This window comes from Tenrec ecaudatus, chromosome 10 (genome assembly GCF_050624435.1).
Source record: "Tenrec ecaudatus isolate mTenEca1 chromosome 10, mTenEca1.hap1, whole genome shotgun sequence".
NCBI classification, from domain to species: Eukaryota; Metazoa; Chordata; class Mammalia; order Afrosoricida; family Tenrecidae; genus Tenrec; species Tenrec ecaudatus.
In genome coordinates this window covers 49,538,635-49,562,101 of record NC_134539.1, presented here as the reverse complement: position 1 = coordinate 49,562,101, position 23,467 = coordinate 49,538,635, and the positions used below count along the sequence as shown (strand labels likewise).

At 42.0% G+C, this 23,467-nt stretch overlaps 1 protein-coding gene and 1 pseudogene across 2 annotated transcripts in view; one reads left to right on the top strand and one right to left on the bottom strand.

The window, feature by feature from the left end:
* The window catches only part of KIAA1958 (KIAA1958 ortholog), a 171,141-nt gene that overhangs the window by 32,107 nt on the left and 115,567 nt on the right, over positions 1-23,467 (bottom strand). The window contains exon 4 of one of the 2 annotated variants that reach the window (XM_075560328.1): positions 23,056-23,139. The exons of the other annotated variant lie outside the window; for it this stretch is intronic. Coding sequence (XP_075416443.1) covers positions 23,056-23,139 — 84 coding nt within the window. The remainder of the gene's footprint in view (positions 1-23,055; positions 23,140-23,467) is intronic. 2 annotated transcript variants of the gene reach the window in all.
* On the top strand, positions 3,318-3,840 carry LOC142460183 (large ribosomal subunit protein P1 pseudogene; annotated as a pseudogene).

Sequence of the window (23,467 nt, the reverse complement as noted above, 5' to 3'; positions counted from 1 at the left end):
AAACGTCATTACTTTTTATGGCGGAATAAGAGTCCATTGTAATAGATATAATCTACCAGAATTTGTTTATCCACTCATCTGTTGCTGGATACGTAGGTTGTTGCTACCTCTTCATCACTGCGTTCAGGTGCCGGGTCACAGTACTTCCAGATTCCACTTTTCAGGGCAAGTCAATGTGTTTTCCATCCCCACCAACAATGCACAACGGTCCAGTTTGTCCACATGCTCACCAACACCTTATTTTCAGTCTGCTTTCATAGCAGCCACCCCCTGCAGGTGAAGTGTTGGACTGCTAACGGCAAGGCTGGGTTTTCAAACTCACCAGATGCTCACTGGATGAAAGATGAGGCTATATTCGCCTATAAAGATTCACAAAGCCTCAGAAACTCTCTTTAGGGTTTCTATGAGTCTGAACTGACTTAATGACCATGGGTTTGTGTGTTAGTCCAGGTTGGACTAGAGAAACCAATTCATTGACATTCATATGTGAGAGAACTTTAAATCTAGAAGCAATTATGCATCAATAAAACACCCCAGCCCAGTCCAGATCAAGTCCACACGTCTGATACTAGCCCATTAATTCCTCTTCATGCTGAATGCAGGGAGATCACAGGCCAGTATACGGTAAGTCCTGTGGGTCCAATGGCAGTGGATGCATCTCCAGGGCTCTGGCTGGGATCAGTGTGGCTCCATGTGGCTTGTCAACAGGAGTGTGTAGCAGAAAGAAAGGGGGTCCCACCTCCAAGGAAGAAGAAAGAAGTTCCCAGAATCCTTGGAAGAAGGTCATGTTCACACAAAGGCTTCATTGGCTATGACCTGATTGACAGGCTGGACTCCCCACCTCGCTCGAGGTGACAGGAGATGATGTAACTGCCAGGGTTGGTTTTGGATTTAGTGAGGGTGGACTGGTCTCTCATTGGGTTTCTATTTCCTTGATGACTAATGACTGAGCATTTTCATGTGTTTGTTGGCCATCTGTATATTTTCTTTAAAGAATTGTCTATTCACGTCTTTGTCCATTTTTAAATTGGGTTTTTGTTCTTGTTGAGCGGGACAGGTTCTTTATACTTGCATAGTCTAGATATTAACTCAGCGATATATACTTAAATATCCTGCCCCATTTTGTAGGCTTTCCTTTCATTTTCTTGAAAAAGTACCCAATCTTTTAGTTAATAAAGTCTAAGGTTTCTATTTTTTTCTTTTGTTGCTGGTATCATATCTAACAACCCACAGTCAAAAACTTTGCCTTGGAGTTCCTTAGAGTTTTATGGTTTTAGTTAATATATTAGGTCAAAGCAAATGTTTGGAGAATGATTATGGCAATACATATACAAATGTGCTTGACACAATGGATGGATGGATGGAATGTGATAAGAATTGTACAAGCCCCCAATAAAATGATTTTAAAAATATATTAGGTCACTGGACCATTTTGAGCTAGGTTTCATAAATGGCATGAGGTATGGATCCAACTTCATTCTTCTGCATATGAAGATCCAGATGCCCCACACCATCTGTTGAATGGCTTTGTCCCCACTGAAAGGACACGGATCTCTCGGTGAAAATCAACTGGCCCTATTATTTCAAAAACTTTATTTTTAAATACTAAATGGGAATGTGGCAATAAAGCTTAACATAACTGTTGAGAAATGTCTGTGAAGATATAAGAGGCATTTTAAAAATAAAATTTTGAATCACAATTCTCTTGATGCCAATAAAATATTGGAGAATGGAAGGAGAGATGTAAAAGATATTATTTTGATTTACCCTGTTTGAGTAGTGTGGGGAACAGAGAAGGAAAATTAGAGAAGTGATTACTGATATGGATATTTTTTAATATTAAAAACATGTTTAAATCTGCTTGGTAAAAATAAAATGTAACAGAATTGTTACACAGAATTGTCTAACAAGAAGACACAGAATTGTCTAACAAGAAGGCAAATAAAGGAATATCAACAGAAGAATTAAGTAATATAAAAAAATGACACCTATAATCTATCCCTCAACATGCTGGGCAGATAAACAAACACACAAACCAAAAAATTAAAGCTAAAGAAGCAAGTCTGATGTGTGAGAAACTTAAAATGATGGGAGAAGGGCTTCCACTCAGTGACTGATGCGGTTAGCTGGTATCGTACTGTCCTGTTGAGAACAACGCTGGACCAAATGGACAGAACAACCAGTTATTGCGACTTGGAGGCAAAGATCCCGAAGGAAGGGAAATTCTCCACGGTCACCCTGTTTTCTTCTTAGAACACATGTTGACTTGGAGCTCAGGATCCAGAACCCAAACAGAAAGGAGCAGCCAAGAAGTCCCAGAAGGATTATCTACAAGGATCCAAGCAGCCAGTACTTGAAGCGAGATCCTCGAGGCAAGGAAACCTTCGAGAAATGAGCCAACATCCTGCACACAATTTCCTTTCCAGGAATTGCTAACCACATGCACAGGCCAGCTGCAGAGACACCACGCTGAAGGCAGACACTGCTGAAAAGGAGTTCTCTGGCTGTACCTCTGGAGTGATCTCTGTAATTCAGGGACTGTGAATTCAAGACCAAGAAGGGCTTACCTCAAAGAGTGGGGGCAACTGGAAACAGATCAGTCTCAACCAGCGTAAGATCACCTGCCTAGCTTACTCACTTGATAGAGGAAATGTAAGTATTTTCTAGAGGAAAATAACGTGTTCAACAAATTTTCATTCACAGTGGCTATCATTCAATAACAACAAATACCACAAATAAGATGGCATTCATTAATAAAGAACAAGACACAAATGGCTAACGTGTGGCTGCTAACTGAAACTTTAGCTACTTGAGCTCATCCAGTGCTGTCCTGGTAAAAAGACCTGGCACTCTATTTCCCCAAAACCCGCTCCTGGAAATCCTATAGCAGAGTTCTGCTCTGATGCATGTGAGGCCACCACTGGGTGGGTCACGACTGAACCATGGTACTGGTTGATTCTCTGCTTGATGCTCCTGGCTATACATTTCTGTGTAGCAAATCACCTACAGTTTACTAGCAAAAGGAATGATAAATGTTTATGGTTATAAACTAATAATCCCAAGAAATTATACTTATATATATTTTATGCAGAAGGATATAATATAAATGAAGGTAGAAGTCTATGAGCTAGGAAAGAAATTTAGAGAAAAAAGGAAAAAAAAAACCCAAAATTTGAAATGCTGTCAAAATTGTTACAGTAAGAAAAAGTAAGAGTAAGCACAAATTACTGCACCAGGACTGAAAAGGGGTGATCACTACAGATATTAAAATGAGCAGATTATGAAAGTTGTATGCCGATACACTTGAAAATTTAGAGATGAGGACAAGTATTTAGGAAAAAATTACTGCAGTAGAACAAGCTATAAGAAATCTAAATAGGCTCTTTCCTCAGCTGCCGTTAAGGTGCTCGGTCCTTCCGAGGAAGCTAAGGCCGCGTTGGGGTGAGGCCCTCACTTCATCCGGCGACTAGCACCGCGCCCGGCAGCCGCCAGCCCAGGACTCCGCACCAGGCCTCCGTCTCCGAGCTCGCCTGCATCTACTGGGCCCTCATCCTGCACGGCGACGAGGTGACCGTCACGGAGGCCAAGATCAACGCCCTCATTAAGGCCGCGGGCGTCAACGTGGAGCCCTTCTGGCCCGGCCTGTTCGCCAAGGCTCTGGCCAACGTCAACATCGGGAGCCTCCTCTGTAATGTTGGGGCTGGTGGCCCTGCCCCAGCTGCCGGCGCCGGAGGACCTGCACCTGCCACCGCTGCTGCCCCAGCTGAGGAGAAAGTGGAAGCCAAGAAAGAAGAGTCTTAAGAATCTGATGATGACATGGGTTTTGGTCTTGTTGACTAAACCCTCTTTTGTAACATGTTCAATAAACCAAACTGAACTCTAAAAAAAAAAAGAAATCTAAATAGTATCAAGTCCCTTAAAGAAATTGGATCTATAACTGTGAATCTTTTCATATAATGAACTTCAGGTTTTAGATGGCTCTTCACTGGCAAAATCTTCTAACATTAGAGAACAAACCAGGCCAAGCAGACAAAATTCTATTAGAAAATAGAAAAAGAGAAAATATTATCCAATTTCTCTTTTAGGACAATATAACTCTTGTATAAAAAAACATGACAAGAACTATAAAGGAAAATTATGGGCCAACACATCTCATAAATACAAAAGACCTAAACAAAATGTAAGCAAATTAAACCCCTAGTTCATACTACACACATAAAATGCCAGTTGGAGGATAGACCTAAATGTGAAAAATAAGGAACTAAAATTTCCAGAAGAAAACAGCATCTTTATGACCTGCAGGTAGCCCACATTTTTCAAGGGCGTTGTGAGCATGGCACGGACTGGGAGTGGTACGCGCGGCTATCCACGGGTCTTTCTGAGACAGAACCATCTTCTCAGCACCAAACAACAAGCCCCATGGAAGGGACTGATTAATGGGATTTCATTATAATTAAAACAAAAACAGTTATCTAGGAAGAAAGAGAAAAGGCAAGCTACATCATAGGCAAATATCAAAGATACATGCAGTCCTTTTATCTGGTGAATCAATTCAAAGATAATCTAATTTTGAAATAGATAAAACTTGAGAAGCACTGAATAAAAGAAGCAATACATGTGGCCAAAAAGTGCACTGAAATCATACTTTATCATTAATCATCCAGAAAAATACAAATCACAATGACACCGAGCCAATGACTAAAATTAAGAAGTAACACCGACAAAGACCAAGTGTGTGTGTGGAGATGGAACAACACAGATCTCTCTGTACTCAGCTTGGGAGGGTATCAAGTCCTTTGGAAATGAACTGGCTGTGTGGACCAACTCCATGCATGGTACAAATATTACACACTCTCCTGCCTGCTGAAAGGAGGTGGTTCCAACCCACCCAAAGGTGCCTCAGACAACCGGCCCAGCAACCTGCTTCACCAAAGTCTGTCTTGGAAACCCAGTGGAATGCTACCTGCAAGGACAAGGTCTCCATGAGTCAGCTTTCAAAGACAACAGCAACAACTAAAGCGAAGCATAGGCCTATTCCATGAAGCAGCAATTGTACCATGGACTAGAGATACGAGCGAATGGAGGCATGCATGCATGTGCACCAAAAGGCAGTGTGCATGACGACACTCACACCGTTTGAACAGCCTAACATGAGAGCAACCCTAAACTCGACGACAGGATGGATCTAACATTATGAAATATTTGTAATACTCCGAAACAGAAAGGAATGGACTACCAGAATCAACTGCCTGCCAAATCATAGGTGTACCCCACAAACATGTCAAGCAGAAGAAGCCAGCTACAAGATGCATGTACTGAGAAAGACATCCATCGAATTCCACCACAGGTGGCTCTGGCCAATACAGTTGTCACACCTGATGTCCTGACTGCATCTGCATACTGCTACGGAAATATATCTGCTTTACAAAAATTAATCAAGCTCCATGCTAATTCTTTGTCTGCATAATTCAATATTAAACCTTTACAGTTAAAACTTCAAACAGAAATCCAAGAACCATGCATGCCCTGTACTTGGAAAGCTCACAGCGATGTTTAATCGCTTTGAGTAATCTTCAATGCAATTCTAATTAAATTGAATACAATTCTAATTAAAACCCCTTTGCGATTAAGGATCCCTGGTGGCCTATCGGGTAAAGCACTTGGCTGCTAATCAAAAGGTTGGCAGTTTGAATCCACCAACTGCTCTGTGGGAGAGACGAGGCATGCTGCATCCTTAATGACAGAGAGCCGTGGGAATCTCACAGAGCAGTTCTCTGAACTGCGGGGTGACTGTGAGTCCGAAATCTACTTGACAGCAAGGTGTTCCTTGTTGTTGTTGTTGTTTTGGGGGGTGGGGGGCTTTTGTGGCTACTTGTTGGGTTGGTTCTAATTACATAAGAGAATAAATGCCCAAGGTAGGGAAATTTGAAACTAATTGGGAGGCTTGGTCCTAAGTGATACAAACCTGTACAATAATACTACCGTAATTCAGTTGGGATAGACTTTAAACTATTCAAGTTATTGGCAAGGAAACAGACAGCAGTCAATCCCACAGAAGGAAGTCCGGAGAATGCGCGTGTAAATGTGAAATCGACTGTACAGTAGTGCCCAGTGTCCAAAGGACGGGCTCTTCAACAAGCGCCGTGAATAAGTGGTTATCTAGCTAGAAAACAAGCACAAAAGCCAATCCAGAGCCTCTCCCCTTTCACACACACACACATTTGCAGCTCCATTCAAACGTTTCCTTTTCTAAAAAGCTGCTCTGAAAAGGAAATGTTTTTCATGATTTTGGAAGCGAGGAAATAAAACTCAGAAGGTATAAAAATAGATTGAGATTGGCTTACACTTTGCAAATCTTAAATTCTATATCAAATGAATTAAAAAAGACAAGAGACAAAAAGTAAAATAGAATAAAGAATAAAAAAGACCTGGAGAAAATGCTTATATAATAATAATTTTTAAATTATCAAGGGTTCATGAGGGAGGGGGAATGAGGAGGGCGGGGAAAAATGAGGAGCTGATACCAAGGGCTCAAATAGAAAGCAAATGTTTTGAGAATGATGAGGGCAACAAACGTACAAATGTGCTTGACACATCGATGTATGTATGGATTGTGATAAGAGTTGTACGAGCTCCTAATAAAATGATTTTTTTTAAAAAGAAGAAAATGCTTTCAAAATTTTAAAATAACAAAAGACATATAGAAAGCTCTAAAAATCAATTGGAAAACGATAGCTCAGTAGGAAATAGGCCAAGAAATGACAGGGTATTAAGCACAGGAGAAACACAAATAACAAAACGCATTAATATTAATCAGGCATTATAATGAAAACGAAATATATTTCACCTATCAGATTGGCAAAATATAAAAAGGTCCATATCTCAACGCTGACCATACTGTATAAATTGGGGGGAGGTAGATATAATCTGCTTTCCAGCTAAATGCAGAAACCCACTGTGTATCAAGATAAATGGACAAAGATGTTTACCAAAGACCCATTAGCAGAGGAATGACTAAACAATTATACATATATTTATATGCAGACATTAAAAATTAGGCTAGCTTTTCCTACATGCTAGCATGCAAATAGGTCCACAATCTATTATTAAGAAAAAAAATAGGGAGACTCCGGATAGGGCAAGATATGACAAAATAACAATCTGTGGATTATCAAGGGCTCATGAGGGAGCGGGGAGGGAGGGGGAAAAAAAAAAAGAAGAGAGGACCTGAGGCAGAGGGCTTAGGTGGAGAGCAGATGCTTTGAGAGTGGTTGGGGCAGGGAGTTTTCGGATGAGTTTTATACAATGTATGTGTGGATTGTGATAAGAGTTGTATGAGCCCCTAATAAAATGTAAAAAATGAAAAAAAAATGATTAGGGCAAAAAAAAATCCACTTGCTTTAGGAAATTATGCATAGCATGATTATTTTTGTAATAAAAATAAAAGAATGAACTATTTATAATTGCATGGAAAAAATTGGAAGGGTACATAAAGGGTACATATCACCTTGGTTAATAATTACCTCTGTGGGACGTTTACTTCCAATTTTACAATATACATTTTTGCAAGGTATAAAAATCACTAGACCTCTGAAAAATGAATATGTGAGAGGAAAATAAGGAAACAAAACAAAATAGCATCCTTTTATTTGAACCAGGAATTTCCCCCCCCCCCCCGAAACTTAGCCTAAGGATTTAATTAAAACATGAACAAAAATATATGCTCAAGGATGTTCGTTAAGGCAAATTTATGTACCTGAAAACTTAGGAGCAACCTGAGTAACTACTAACAGCATTTACAAAATAGATCCTGGCGCACCCATGCAATGAACATTTGTTAACAATACATCACATCAGCCTTGCTTTCAAATGCTCTGGGTATCTTTTAAAAAACTACAAAACAGCAACTATAGGTAGATCATGAACACCCTAGTGAAACACCAATGTGTTAAGTAGTTATCTATGGCTAGTGCTACTCCTGTGTTTATTTCCCATCCTCCATCTTATTAGTGTTTACCAATGAACTAACATTTGCAATGAGTATTTACTGCCTTCATGGTAAGAAATTATTATACATTTTAATAAAGCAAATGTTTGCCTCATGTCTATTTTTAAAAATAATAGCTTAGTTCAGCCTAATGATGTTTGCCCCAAAATTCAGTATTTATTTTAAAAATCATTTTTTGAGGTAATATATCATCAACCTTAATTATTTTACACATATTAGCCATTTGAAATATTCTGGGGAAAGGTAATTCTAAATAAATTAAAAACAAACTTTTTTTATTTTAAAAACAAATTTTTTAACAAGAGAAAATATTTTGTGAATACTAAATTTTTATCACTCAACTTCAATTATAATATTCTAATACCAGAGAAGTAAAACTTGTTATATTTAATATTTAAAGGCAGCTTCTTTGTTTCTATGACAACATCAAGGAAATTATAAAAAGGTTTAGCCAAACTAAATACATTATATTAAAATACAGTTGTTTCTATTTGGAATATTCTGCTTCCTGTAGGTAAAATCTACTTTGGTAGACTACTCAGAGGTGAAAGAAATACATTTCTGAAAAATAATCGGCTATGAGAGAAAATTTTATTCTAAAACACATTTCCTTAAATAACTTTGGTGTTACAGCCCACATGGAAGAAGCACACCAGCCTGTGTGATCATGAGGTGTCGGGACAGGTAACAGGCATCAGAAGACCCATGACAAACAAACAAAACCATATTGTTGAAAATGAGGGGAGACAGAGACCCAAAGCCCATCTATAAACAATGGGACATCCCCTCACAGCAAGGTCACAGGGAAGGGAAGAGTCAGCCAGGAGCAGGAAAGCATCGATGGAGCACACAATAGTCCTCTGGTTCCCTGAGACTTCCTCACCCCCACTATCACGACCCCAGGACTGCCTTTCATTGCGGGTTAGACCGGAGCTTGTGCACAGGAATCCAGGAATAGGAATGGAAGCAACGATACCAGGAGGGTAGGGGGAAGGTGGGGAGGAAGAGAGAATCAATTGCAATAATCGACACATAACCCCCCGCCCCCACCCAGGGGAATGAATATCAGAAACCATGGGGTAAGGGAGACAATGGTAGGTATAAGATGAAAATAATAATAATTTAAACTGACATTCTATGATGCTCACCTTCCCAACACAGTCACTGGAGACAAAGCGGGTGCATAAGCAAATGTGGTGAAGAAAGCTGATGGTGCCCGGCTATCAAAAGATACAGCATCTGGGGTCTTAAAAGCTTGAAGGTAAACAAGCGGGCATCTAGCTCAGAAGCAACAAAGCCCACATGGAAGAAGCACACCAGCCTGTGTGATCACGAGGTATTGGGCATCAAAGAACAAAAAATCATATCATTGTGAATGAGGGGGGGGGAATGCAGACTGGGGACCCAAAGCCCATCTGTAGGCAACTGGACATCTCCTTATGGAAAGGTAACAGGGAGGAGACGAGCTAGCCAGGGTACAGTGTACCAATGATGAAACATACAACTCTCCTCTAGTTCTTAAGTGCTTCCTCCCCACCACTATCATGATCCCAACTCTACCTTACAAATCCAGCTAGACCAGAAGGTGTACACTGGTACAGATAGAAACTGGAAACAGGGAATCCAGGACGGATGATCCCTTCAGGACCAGTAGTGAGAGTGGTGATACCAGGAGGATGGAGGGAAGGTAGGGTAGAAAGGAGGAACCAATTACAAGGATCTACATATAAGTTCCTCCCTGGAGGACAGACAACAGAAAAGTGGGTGAAGGGAGATGTCAGAAAATGTGTAAGATATGACAATAATTTATAAATTATCAAGGGTTCGTGAGAGAAGGGGGTTGGGGAGGGAGGGGAAAATGAGGAGCTGATACCAGAGGCTCAAGTTGAAAGCAAATGCTTTGAGAATGATGAGGGCAACAAATGTACAAACGTGCTTAACACAATGGATGTATGTATGGATTGTGATAAGAGTTGTATGAGCCCCTAATAAAATGATTTTCTAAAGGAAGAAAATAATAGTAATTTATAATTTATCAAGGAGTCATGGTGGGGAAGGAAAAAACGAGGGGCTGATACCAAGGGCTCAATAGAAAGTAAATTGTCTAGAAAAAAATGATGGCAACATATGTACAAATATGCACGATACAATTGATGTATGGATTGTTGTTAAGAGCCCCAATCAAATGGCCAATTAAAAAAAATTAGTGCTACAACAGAGTTATCTGGAATTAACCAACTTATTTGAGCCTATCCGCTCAAAGAACACTGGCAAATGCACTAAATGGACTGAACGGTGCAGGGAGAATCACATTCGAATAAAAAGATGTTCCCACAAATGTAGAAGCCAACGTCTATTTGATTATGATGTTGGCACCTACTTAAAAGCATCGGGCAAGGGAGTTATTGGAAGTAAGTAGCCTACTGAACTTTCAGACAAGGCCGAGGGCAAGGTCACAGTGTGCTGTGTGGCTTCTTGATGCATCAGTAGAACGGTCGGTCTGGCGGTTCAAGAAGCAATGGCTACTTCATCTTTAGGTGCTTTCCAATAGCTTTTTGTATCCTGTGAAAGAGGTGCAAGGCTCCCTCTTCCAGGACGGCTCCCTCCTGAGCGGTCGGAAATAATGCTACACACGGGGCGCTCGTGGACTCCATGCTGACTAACGCTGAGTGTCCGGCATTAGCTTCATTAAGCGATCGAAGGGGAATTTCCTGAGTGTTGCATTCAGTGTATATGGGGGTTCTGCAAAGCTTTTTCCCCCGACCCTGCGTTCACTCATCCTCCTTTCACCGACTTCCAGTTCTTGGGACGCGAGCCAGCAGTCTGCCGCACGGCTTGCAGATTCGGGGACTCGCCAGCTCCCACAGCCCTGTAAGCCAGCTGCCTGTCATCTGACCTGCAATTATGGATTCATCAGAATCTGCAGCCATGAGTCAGGAGAAGGCTCCAGCCTGCCATCTGAACCATGGATTTTGAAAGATCCCAGCATCTACAATTCCATGGGTCATTTGCTTGGAATCAATCAATCTCTCTGTCTCTATACAGATGGAGAAAGAGAGAGAGAGAGAGAGAGGATTTGAAAGGCTTCTAAAATTTATGGGACATTTCCATTATCTTTCTATTTCATTTTCCATCACTTTTTGAAACCTCCTCATCTACACATGCCACTAGCTTTACATCTCTACGGAACAATACAACGCACATGACCAGACACTGGGCCCAGGACCACAGAATTTGATTCAGAGTATACGTTACCCACTGCTTGTTACAACTACAAAATCAGTCAGTTTTGTAGAAAACGTTTTATTTAATGAAGACTGGTCATATCCTCAAATACAGACAAAATACTGTGTGTAAAGCATGCTCTCATTATCGCGACATCACTGATGCCTCCGAGCTGATTTTACTGGACCGTTTTCCGTATTTCCATACGTTTTAGGCTGTACCAACACACATACTGAAAACAAGGGAAAATTACACTACACAAGAGGCAAACATTATACACACAATGGAATAACTATTGGGACATAAAACTAGATTTTTTTTATTAAAGCACAAGTACTCAAATATGAAGCAAAAACAGTGAGTTGATAGATGAAAACACATCTTAGTGTAAAAGGTCAGTGAGCAGCCAAAGAAAACAAAGCCAACATTAGACTCTTATTAACACAGAAACATTCTACTACATTATTATACACATTAACTGGCAGAGGATTAATTAACCAAGAGCATCATAGTCATTCATCTTGACATATTCACATGATTTCCCCTCAGTTTCCACTCACTTTTCTCCTCTCTTTCACAAATCTTAATTGTAGCAGCTTAAAAGAAAAGTTTAAAAGTGTGGTTAACGTGAAGCAGGCACATGTGTGCTTTTTCATGTAACTCAGCTAAAAGTCAAGTGGCAAAAAAATTTAAAAAATAAAACATGACAGTCTATCAAACAGTGAAAAGGCAGGTGAGCATCCCCACAGAATACTGCTGTATTATTTGTTCATTTATTTCAACGTAGTAACTGTTGCTAATCTGCTTCTAAGCTTTAAGTTATATTGGCTAAACATATAAATCTGTTATTTTTATTCCCAATTAACATTCGTATTCATTATGAGAAAGTAGAAAGACTTGTTTATTTTAAGCTGGACAACTTTCTTTCTGTTAAACCACATATACATAAATCTTCATTTTAACAAACAAATGATTGTGCACATGGATTCTGCTGATTCTAAAAGTTCTTGCACTCATTCTCTCATCGGGTCTCAGTCCCATGGGACATTGGTTACATTTCAGATGACAATGCAGACGGGAGAAACTCTTGCTCACCACGGGCTTCATCTGACAACTCTTAGGGTAGGCTCAGCAGTAAGAAGAGAACAAACTAGCAGTTTATAAACTAGATACCTAATATGTATACCGTTTCCCTGACAGTAAGACAGTGTCTTATATTAATTTTGCTCCCAAAGATGCGCTACGTCTTATTTTCAGGGGAATATCTTATTTTTCCATGAAGAATACGGTACACATTTGTTGTTGATTGTTTTATTAAAAGAGACCCCACACTTCCTGTCTGCTCCGGCTGCACTGCGGCCAACAGCGAGCTGCATGGCGGTACCCGCCACCATGGTCCAGAGTCTAGAGTCACGGAAGCTTTGGGGGGGGGGCTTATTTTCAGGGGGATGCCGTATATTTCAGCAAGAGGCAAAACTGTAAGTAGGTCTTATTTTGGGGGGATGTCTTACTTTCAGGGAAACAGGGTAGAATTTGTCTTAAAAATGGCTCGCCCTGGGCATCATGTCCTCAAGACAGACATGTACAGATGGTCATACGAGGAAATTACATCCAAGGGCAAGACTGAAATAAACAAGTGCAGGGTGTCGAATGGAAAGCAATCATCACCGTGTACTCGCTGGTTCCCCCAAAGGTTCTAGGTTCAATAGCTTTGCCTAAAACACCCCCGGTGCAAGAAACAAGAAAGCGACTTCTGACTGTGGAGGTCAGTGCACACATGCAAAATGGTCATTCCTTATTGCTGATCACCCCACGGGGGGCAAGTGCTAAAAGCGTGCTCTGGAGAAGCGACTGCTGGTTAAAAGCCGCTTCCCTTTTTCTTGAGCAGAAAGTGGCAGGGGCTTTGATGAATTAGTTTTAATATTCTTGGAATTAAATCAGCAATTTCAGCGGCAATGTCTCCAAATACAGCATTGGCTGACTCTATGTATCTGACAGAAACACAAAGCCTTTGGATAATTCAGGAGATTGTCCCTTTATTAGAGGGCTCTTGTCATTATAAACCCATTCAGCACACAAAATAGAGACGCAGTGATAAGTGAGGGGTTTGGGCATGTTGGTGTAAAAAGGTTCTCTGGGAAGCAGCCTTCATTTCTCAACATTTTTAACACTTTTCCTTCCATTCCAAAAGTATGTGTGTATACCGAGAGTACAATGGAATTTCCTCCCAGTTCCACTCTAGCGAACTGCAGGCAACTTAATCCACTGAAGAACTTTTCTCTCCACTTGCCGGCTTTGTTGGGAGTCGCACAGGAACGATGGAGACGCCAGGAACCAGAGTTAAAGACAGACGGACATGGCAAAATCCTGACGACCATAAAGCGACTGAGTCACAATAAGTAGGTCTCTCTGAGACCAATGAACTCTAAAAGTTGATCATTGAGAATGGAGATTCCAACTATCCTTTAAATGTTTCATAAATAAAATTATGAAAAATACTTCATAAATAAAATTATGAAGTATTTTTAAGTGTAACTCAAATAAGCTACGATCACCGACAAAAATAGCGTAGGCACCTGATAGTTCTCTAGTGTCACACGGCCCGCTCTCACAACGACCGGGGAAGGTTTGCTGTTACGGTTGTTCTAGGCCAGTCTCCGCGGGCAAACAAAGGGGTCTGTATTCTAGAGGGAAACTCGCATCGGGTGCCGCACTTGTTTGCACTTTTTGTAAACATTCTCCTTTCAAAGAGTTGGGGGAAAGTGTGACAGAAAAGCAGACCTGGCCTAGAATTGATTATACAGACAAAACAAGACATTCAAGTTTGGCACCACTTGACAACTACAATAATAATTCCTTCTGTAGAGGCCACGAACTGGTGGCTCCAAAATACTAGACAATGAAGCACATACTTCTGTAAACCACACACTAGTGAGTGCTGAGTGGCACCGCCTCATGGCACGGCTTTTCAGCTTGACCACAGTGAGTGGTAGCAACAATGGCTGACACGTCTACATAACCATCACACACACACACACACACACACAAACACACACGAGAGCACCTTCGACAACATGCAAAATCTCAACAATGACGTCACTGAATATTACCCAATGCATAGAAATTGTAATGGTTTTTGGCAAGATTTTTTTTGTAACAAATGTTCTATAAAACAAAAATTCTTTCATTATAAATGCTATCTAAAAAGGTATAATAAAATGAATTGTCATTATAAAAGTTCAGTTAGATAAAGTTGTTCTGAGTGGATCAATACTAAACATGGGCCTGCTACTTCACCCAGTACAAATTATCACTTAGAAATTAATTTCTAGTGAAACTACGCTAAAGTCTTTAATTTATGAAATGTAAGGGAAAGCAAACAGGCATAAAAATCACTAAAATTGAGTATGCACAATTACAGTTAGGATTTTATATTGCTGATGTCTTCTTTATCCTGCTACCACAAATAAATAAGGACAAAGATTTTTCAGAGCTCTTATTGACATGACAGTAACATGGTGAAAATACTCTCTAATTCCAGTGGAATAATAAAAAAAGAAATCTAATCAAATCTAACATTCTATAAAAAGACAAAAGATCCATTAAACCATTTTAAAGCATCTTCAATTTTGAGCTTTTCTTCATCAACCATGATCTGATAATTTGTAAGATAAAAATTTGTGAATTTAAAAAGTATTTATGCTTGAATTATCTTTCAGAAGAATACGCAAGCCACATGGAGAGAAAATTTATAAATGTCTTGCATTCTTTTATCTTTCTTCTTTCGCTACCTCACATTTTCCTTCCTCACATTTAGGATCTCCAAATATAGTTATTTTTGAACATTCTAATTAAGTTGGGGAAATTAAACAAAAAACATGAGGATATGTCCCAAATCTTTCAGTAGGGTTTTAAAAAACATACATACATTTTCTATAGGCTAAAACCGGGCATTGCAGGCTCCATTCGAAACCAGCAATACGAGCGCTATGCAGCTGGCTACTCCAGTCAATATCTAAATTAAAAAAAAAAACTCTTTAGTTCTTAATCTATAACTGGAATTCATACACATTAAGATGAGTCTGCTTCCTCTCCACTAATTGAAAGCTACATGTAAATATGGTAGGCTACGCGATGCTAAAGTGGAGAACAATTATATTCAGAGATTGTCCAATCAAATTTCAAAAGTTCAAATTTCCTAAGTTGCTAAAAAATCCAAGCACAACTCTACAAAATGAAACGTGAACATTCATACACAGAAACCGTCAACTTGGAAACCGTTAGCTTGACTCTACTCCTACTAGAAAATTGACTGCGGGCTTCAAAAAAAGAAAGTTCCATTTTGAAAACAATGAGATCAAGATTCTCCTTCTAACTCAGTGCAGCTCCTCCCCTTTCCATGGAAGAATTGGAAGTCGGCTGCCTGGTCTCAGTCTCTGCTCTTGCTCCTAATAAGGTGCATGGATACACTCGGACACCCGTTTAATCTTTCTGGGGCGCATTTCCCTCTTCTGTAAGGAGATGTGTCCAATCTTATTTCCCACTCTAGCACACCTGAAGCAGGTGCAACAGAAAACAGTGGCTCGGCCAGCCTCAAACCTACTGCCACCAAGATGTGGCCAGCTCATAATGACCATAGAAGACAGGGTAGAACTGCCGCTGTGAGAGTCCGAGACTATAGCTGTACACAGACTAGAAAACCTCGCTTTCTCATAGCAACAATAAGACACTCATTAAGGAGTAGCACCTACGCTGAGGCTAGGTCAACCCCCATGGGTAAGATGGCAGCCAATGCTCAGGACCTGGGGGAAGTTCCTATCTGGGTCTGGTCTTCCCTGTGCCTAGGCTCATCTCTCTCTCTGAACTACAAGGAATTCTCTGGAAATTAGGTTTGGGCTCTACTGGGGTATAAACAAATGACAACCACTTAAATACATAGTTACTTGTGAGCACGCACGTTCACCTCTCTGACAAAGTCTATCATTCTGTAAGAAGTGACATAAATTCTCTGGCTTTCTCTAGTCATGGCCAGGGGAAGCTAACTGAAAATACAGGCAGTCCCTGGGTTTCGAACTTGCAACTTAGGGACAACTCGGACTTGCCCGCCGGATCCACTGCCATGGAGTCCGTTCTCACTGAAAGTGAACGCAGACGACAGGGTAGGACTGCTCTGAAGGGTTTCTAAGGCTTCGTTCCTCATAGGAAAAAAATGGTCTAATTTTTCTCCACACAGTGGCTCCAACCACTGAGCTTTCTGTCAGCAGCCCAACATGTGACCCACGGCACTGGCAAGGATCCTTATTTTACCCTTGGATCGGGAGGTGCCCTCAAGTTGGAGCCAACTCCCAGCCTCCCTGTGTATGTCACAGCAGGGAGCACTGTCTGGTCCTGGGGCAGCCTTACCATAGTTGCTGTGGTTGGGCCCACTGAGGCAGGCACGATGTGTCAATCCACCTTGACAGTCTTCCTCTCATCTGTCACTAGGTGCTATGTAAATCTGCCCTCACTTGGCAGCAACTGGAGCACTGGTGGTATGTGTAGTGAATCTCAAGGTCAGCTGTTTGAAACCACCTGTAAACAGGCTCAGAAACTCACATGGGCAGTCTACCCTGTCCTATAGGGTTGCTATGAGACTCACTGACTCGATGGTAGTGAGTTTTGGGAGTCTTTTCTTGGGGGGGGGAAGCAATTAAACCTGCCGCTACTCACAAGTTCTTTACCACAATCGCCTTCCCTTGCTGCACACGCAGCTCTCTCTAGTCATGCCTTACACTAAGGCTAACACACCGCAAGCACCTGGGTCAACCTACCTACTAACTCTAACATCGGTAGACAGAGAACTCGTTCATAAGCCAGTGACTGCCTGGATCCCATCTCAAAACCTCACTAGGGGAGCCTGGATAACAGATCTCAATCCACTTGGGGTTGAGTGATTAGTGACAACTTTATTCATGAGGGGCTTCATTTACAACGGTATCATTCCAGAAGGTGCTCAGGTGTGCGAGTCGCCCAGAACAAGCAGCTACAGCAGAAAAGCACGGTGCTTCATGGGATCCGTTCCAGAACCTATGTTCTTAGGTATTAACTCTGATATGGGCAACCCATTTGCCTCTCGGTCTTCCGCATGTATAAAAGTGAGATACTGGCCCCTCCCAGGGCCAGTGCTAAAATAAAGTGAAACTATAGAAACAGACGTAGCACAATGGATCCTTAGACTACTCAATAAGTGATCATCATTGACGGAAAACATGTAAATCTTCATGCATGTGGGTACCTGTGTGAGCACAATGGATCATATACAAATGTTTGGTTTGCTATTTTACTATTTTTTTAAAAAATTACCTTTCCCAAATAATACAATTTTATACTAGTTAATGTATTTCTTACCCCTCCTTATGAACTTAAAAACAAAAACAGGCCCTATGGGCAATTCTCAAAAAAAAAAAAATTCTCAAAGTAGTAGTATGCATTCTATAGAAAAGCAAACAAACAACTACTAAAAGTAAATAAATAACAGACTAATAATGAGTACAAACAATTTGGAAAATTGCATCAACTGAAGGTATGTGTGTGTGTGTCTTGGAGCTGGTGAAATGATACTTTTATTACAGTATCTTTTATAAGTGTATAAATTCTGCGACAGCAACAACTGTCTTACACATCTTTACACCTCTCCCAGCATCTAGATCCTGGTGCTCAGTAGATAACTGTTGATGTGACTGTAACTTTTCTTCTCAGTAAGAGCATTTAATTTCACAGCAGTGGGAAATGAAGTCGTATGATGTGGGTAAGTCGTTGCTAAGACAGCTCGAACGATGATGTAGAAGAAACACAGCGGGTCCCCTTCAAGAGCTTTACGGGGGGGGGGGGGGGGGGGGAGAAGCCCACCGCTGAGCTGTGGTCGGAGCTCCTCCCTGGAGCTTCCATTTTGGCAACATGTTTGCTGATTGGGGAGTGGCGACTGTCTACACCCACAAGCTCCCGAACCAGGGCAAGACCAGGGCTGCCCATTAGCTGGACCACTGGAGTTTGCCAGAAAGAAATAGGCCTGTTTCGGGAGCGAACTGTTGCTACCGATGAAAGGGTTTGGAGAACACTGACTCAGCAGCATGTTTCTGCCTGGTGAACACACAACTCAATCATGCTCCCCTCGGACACCTATGGAAGCATCGGCAACATGGGCACCGTCTGATGTGGCGCTTAAAGAGAAGCTAAAACACCAAGGAAAGAGAGAGAGAGGCCCGGTCCATGGGAGAAAACGTTCCTACTTCTCCAGAGTAGGTGGTTGTTAACAGTTAGGTGACATCGTGTGGGTGCTGACTCAGAGCCGACCCGAAGTACAACAGAACGAAACGGTGCCTGGTCCTACGCCAGTCTCACAACTGCAGTGACAGATGAGCCCATTAGATCAGGAAGTGATTTAACCTAACAATGCCAGTACTTTAAATAGCTGGTGTGGATTTATGAATCATCCTCAAACTAGCCCTATCAACCAGGATAACCGAATCTTAAGTATAAGCTCCTCTGGGTAAAGAGTCTGACTATATCTAACTTTCTGAACATACAAACGAGCAAGCCTAAACTGCGAACATCCGTGTTCAAGTTTTCAATAATCAGTGACTTACAGGAACGTGGAAGGTTACATCATGTAGCTATGTCATCCCGATGCGGACAGATAGGTTCACTCGTCAACGCCGCAGAACTTTCAGAGTCATGTGAGGACAGTGATCTCAAAGTGCAAGTTTGCACATAAAGCTTTATTGGTTTTCTATGAAGCACAGCATTTCCTAGGAAGGCAGTTTATGCAGCTGTAGTGAACACTTGCTGCACTGCTTAGACTTTTGCTAAAACACATTTGATGTTGGCATGTTCCTCTGCCCAGTCTGAAAAGTCTTTAAAAAGGTTAGAATTACAGGTAACAAAAATGGCATCTGGCAGTGGAGTGTCCTCTATTTTCGATAGAATACAAAATTTAGAGGTAGCTGCAGATTATTTTCATAATTTAATTATGAGCGACGGTAATTCGACCATTCTTCTACCAAGCAGTGTCTGAATGAAATGTGACAAAGTTTCTATTTGGTTTGAGTTAGCACAGCCAAAAAAAAAAAAAAAAAGAACAACTCTCCATTTCCTTGTGTTCCATCTAAATGAAGTTGGAACAGATGAAACGAGCAAGAGGACTTCTTTCCAGGGTCGCAATAGATGGCGGTATTTCAAGTTCTGCTTCCTTCCTTCCTTCTGACGCACTTACTTTGCTGTCAAAACATGCACCAAGGATCTAAAATAGGTCAATGCAAAACCAAAATACACAAGGACATTTTAAGTGTTTCATAGAAACTTTTTTTAAGATGAGTGGTATCCCATGTAAAAATAACCTGATTTTTAAGACAAGTTCTTTTTAAGTAGGGCATCTTGTGCATTTCCCAACTGGCCATGAAATAAGAACTGGGAGAGAAGCCGGTGTTTCAGAATGAAGGGAAGAGGAGAAATTCGAGGGCAAATTTGTCGCCATGAAAGATCACTCAGGATTCCTTTTATCCCTTGGGCAGCCTAGGGAGCTGGGGCGAGATCCAGTCTCCATCTCTGGCTCAAAGCATGGGAAACGGAAGCCGGAGTTGGTGCTGAGAGGTCAGTAGTGAAACCTCTGGGGTCAGGTGACAGGTAGCACCATTTCCTTAGCTGTGTTCTAATGTACTTGTCTTGATTTCACTCTAACGGGAAGGCGACTGGGCCTCTTTTCAGAAGTGCTGAACTGATTGAAGATAACACACAGAAATAAATATGTGCACCGAAGTGCATCTGGAGAAACACCACCGTGTTAACAGTGGTCATCTTTGCCTGGTGATTTACACACACTTAATCTTTTTCCCTTCGGGCTTTAGTGTATTTTCTAACTCCCTTTTACCTCTGTAATTAACACAGGTAAGTCACTCAGCACAGTCCTGACACCTACATTGGCTAGAGATGACAGCTGTCCTCATTATTCACACAAACCACAAAGCAAGCTAAGACCCCTCAGCGAGCGCCTGCCCTTTTTCACTGTGTCTACATAAATGGCCACTGCTCTCTGGGGAAGAGTCAAACAAACAACAAAAATAGAAGTTAACTCCACACACCATGTCCACCGCAGAGGCGCCCCGCCCAAGCCAAATGAAAGGGCACCGCTTACAGGAATGGGTCTTCATGTGCCTAAGGTTTCCGGTTAGAAAGAGTGGCCAGGCCATGGGGCAGCTCAGCTAATGTGATGCAGCCATGCAAATGAGAATGAAATTTGCCCGGTCATACCAAATGAATATGTAAATAGCACTTACCTCCCTAGTTACTGTGAATTAATTATGCGTTCTCCTTGAAGAACTGACACCTCCCAAGAGAATGCCCAGAAATAAAGCAGTGATGAGTTGGAGTTTATGCGGAGCAATGGTTACACAAGATAGGAACCTAAACTCAGTATTATTTTGGTTTGGTTATCTAACAAAATTTTTTTAAGAACCTTAACTAATAATTCACTATAAGCTTCAAAACTAGAAAACAAAAACCTTTCAGTCACCACAAATACAGACAGGGCTTCAAAAACCCTGTGGAAAAATGGAATAAAGTGATCACGCCAACTTTCCCATGAACTTTCTGAAGCCTCCTCGTATTGTTTAACCAAAATAATTAGCGGTATAGTTGCAAGCTACTATAGGTCAATGCATCTATGTTTACTGTACAAGAAACTGCACATTTTCAAGAATGCATTGAATTAAACTAAATCTGGTAACAAATACTGTAGCCTAAAATGAGTGTCGATATCTCTTTGACCTCAACTAGAGTCAAGTAATTTCCTAGGGAGAGGAGACCAAAGTTAAATGCCTACAAAATAAATAATTCAGGGGATCTGAACTTTAAAGAGGATGAGGTGTTTGGTTGTTATCTCAATTAATACTTCTAGATTTTCCGTGAGACGTTTCCACTTCTACTTTCTCATTGTGCTGTGATGTACAAGCAACAACTTGGGAACATTTTCTAATAAATTTAATGATCAAATTTCTAACAAATCTACTAATCAAACTTCAGACACTGATTTCTAAGAGAGCAAAGGAAATTCCGTTGATGACCCAAGTTCAAACACCAAGTAAAACAACAACAACATAACAGTCTTTCTTTGCCACAATATGAGACTTTGCATATTATGTAAAAATTCTGTATCTTTTAAAATGAATGGCACCTTTAATCCCTCCTCCTCCCTGGATCCCCTTACCACAAGAAAGAGATATACCTAAAAATACTGGATTTTCACACATTGTAAAAAAAATGAGGCACAGGAGCTGCTAAGTAAGTTTTAAAAAAAGAGTGTGTAAATAAGTTCATGTCAAGCTTATATAAACACTTCATATTCTGGATCAGACCACATATATTTTGTGTAAGTAAAGCTTTGTGCAGGTAAAGTTAGTGTTGCTTCCTCATGGTTGATAAGAGAATTTTTAAAATTAAAAAAATAAAGCCATTTATTAAGTAGACTAAAAAATTAAGAGATGGGGTGGGAAGGAAGAGCAGGAGTTGAGGACACAGCATCTAAGAAACAAAACAAAACTGGAATCGCATCCCTACTTTGTCTTGCCTGAGAACCACTGTGTTTTTGTAAAGTCTGTACCAATAATTACGTCTCATCACCCACAAGTACGTTTGTTTTAAGCCTATAAATACTGTGTCAGCGATACTAAACTATCTCCGTTGGCTTGTTTGTAAAAAGAAAAATATATTCTATATTTATGTTTTTATAAAGTTAATGAACACTGAGGGCAGAGGACAGGGATGAGAGTGTAAAAGCACAGTCTCTCTGGACACAGTAAGCAGCCGGGGTCTTGCTCCCGCCCCTGGTCAAGCAGTGTCCGAGGAGGAGTCATAGGAGGCGGAGACAATGAAATTGCCGCTGTTGGGGTGGCCGGCCACCGACTGGGCGGCCTGCTGGCTCAGGTTGTTACAGATAAGCACCAGCTGGTTGCTCTGGGCCTCGGAGAGGGTGCTGCAGCTCTGATACACACTGAAGTTGGTCTTCCTGCCGGGGATGTTGCCCTTCTCGCACATGGTCTTCACCATCTTGGCCAGCTTGTTCTTGCCAAGGGCCTGGCAGTTGTACCAATGCAGAGCCGCCAAGTTCACCACGGGCTTGATGGACAAGTAGAAAGGGGCGTCCTCGTAGCGCATGGCCGGCGGCCGCCGCTGGGCATACTCCTTATAGTCCTGCACGGGGCAGGTCTGGGGGGCGTGCTGGGTGGCATACACGCGGGAGTCTGTGCCCCCCCTCTTGGTCTTGGCATTCAGATCGCCGGTGTCCTGGCCCATCCACTCCAGGTACTCCAGGCCGGTTTCGGTCACACGGAGGCGGATGTCGCCCCACTTCAGGGTCGACCCGTGGAAACCTGTGCAGTGCCCAAACGCTTTCGTGTTGTTGAGCCAGACGAGGTTGAGCAGGCCCTCGGGGTTATAGCGGCTGAGCAGCCCCCTCTTCCTCAGGATGAGCTCGTCGGCGAAGGTGAGCTTCATGGACTTGTGCGGCTTGTTGCCTTTGCCTTTGCAGCGGAGCTCGATCTGCTTCTGCTTCAGGGCCTCCTGGGAGCGCTTGAACTCCTTATCTCGGGTGATACTGTAGCCGTACCTGTGCTCTTTCAGGTACCGCTCCAGGCCGCACTGGTAATTGGCCAGGCTGTTGGGTTCGTACTCAGACCCATCCTTCTGCCTGGCATCAACAAAGAAGGAGGCCAGGTAAGCATCCAGCTCCTTGCAAGGGATGACATAAATCTCTCGGCTCTCGGAGGGGTACTTGGAGATGAGGAACTCGCGGAAATTGCGGAGCGCGGTCTGCGTGCTCCGGATGGTTTTCTCGTTCTGCTCCCTGCTGAGCTCGGCCGCGCGCTCATCCTGGTCTGCAACAAATTGGGGGGGGGGATAGAGAGAGGGCGGTGATGAGTTCAGACAGCGCACTTTCTACTCCGAGACCAAGTTTCCTTTCACAGGACCCGGAGACCGCAGTGCCGGTGAACAGTCTTTACACGCCTGTCACTTTCTAACGGCCGCCTTCAGTTTCCACAGGGCGGCCCGTCACAATCCAAATGGGCGACAGGGTGGTTAGAGAGCCTGCACTTGGAGGGCAAGGCGCGGCCCAGGAGAAGGCTGGCCTACTGCACTCTGGGAGGAGGGCCGCGGGGCTGGCCAAGGTGGCCCGGACACTTCATTTGTGAGACCGGGGCTGCA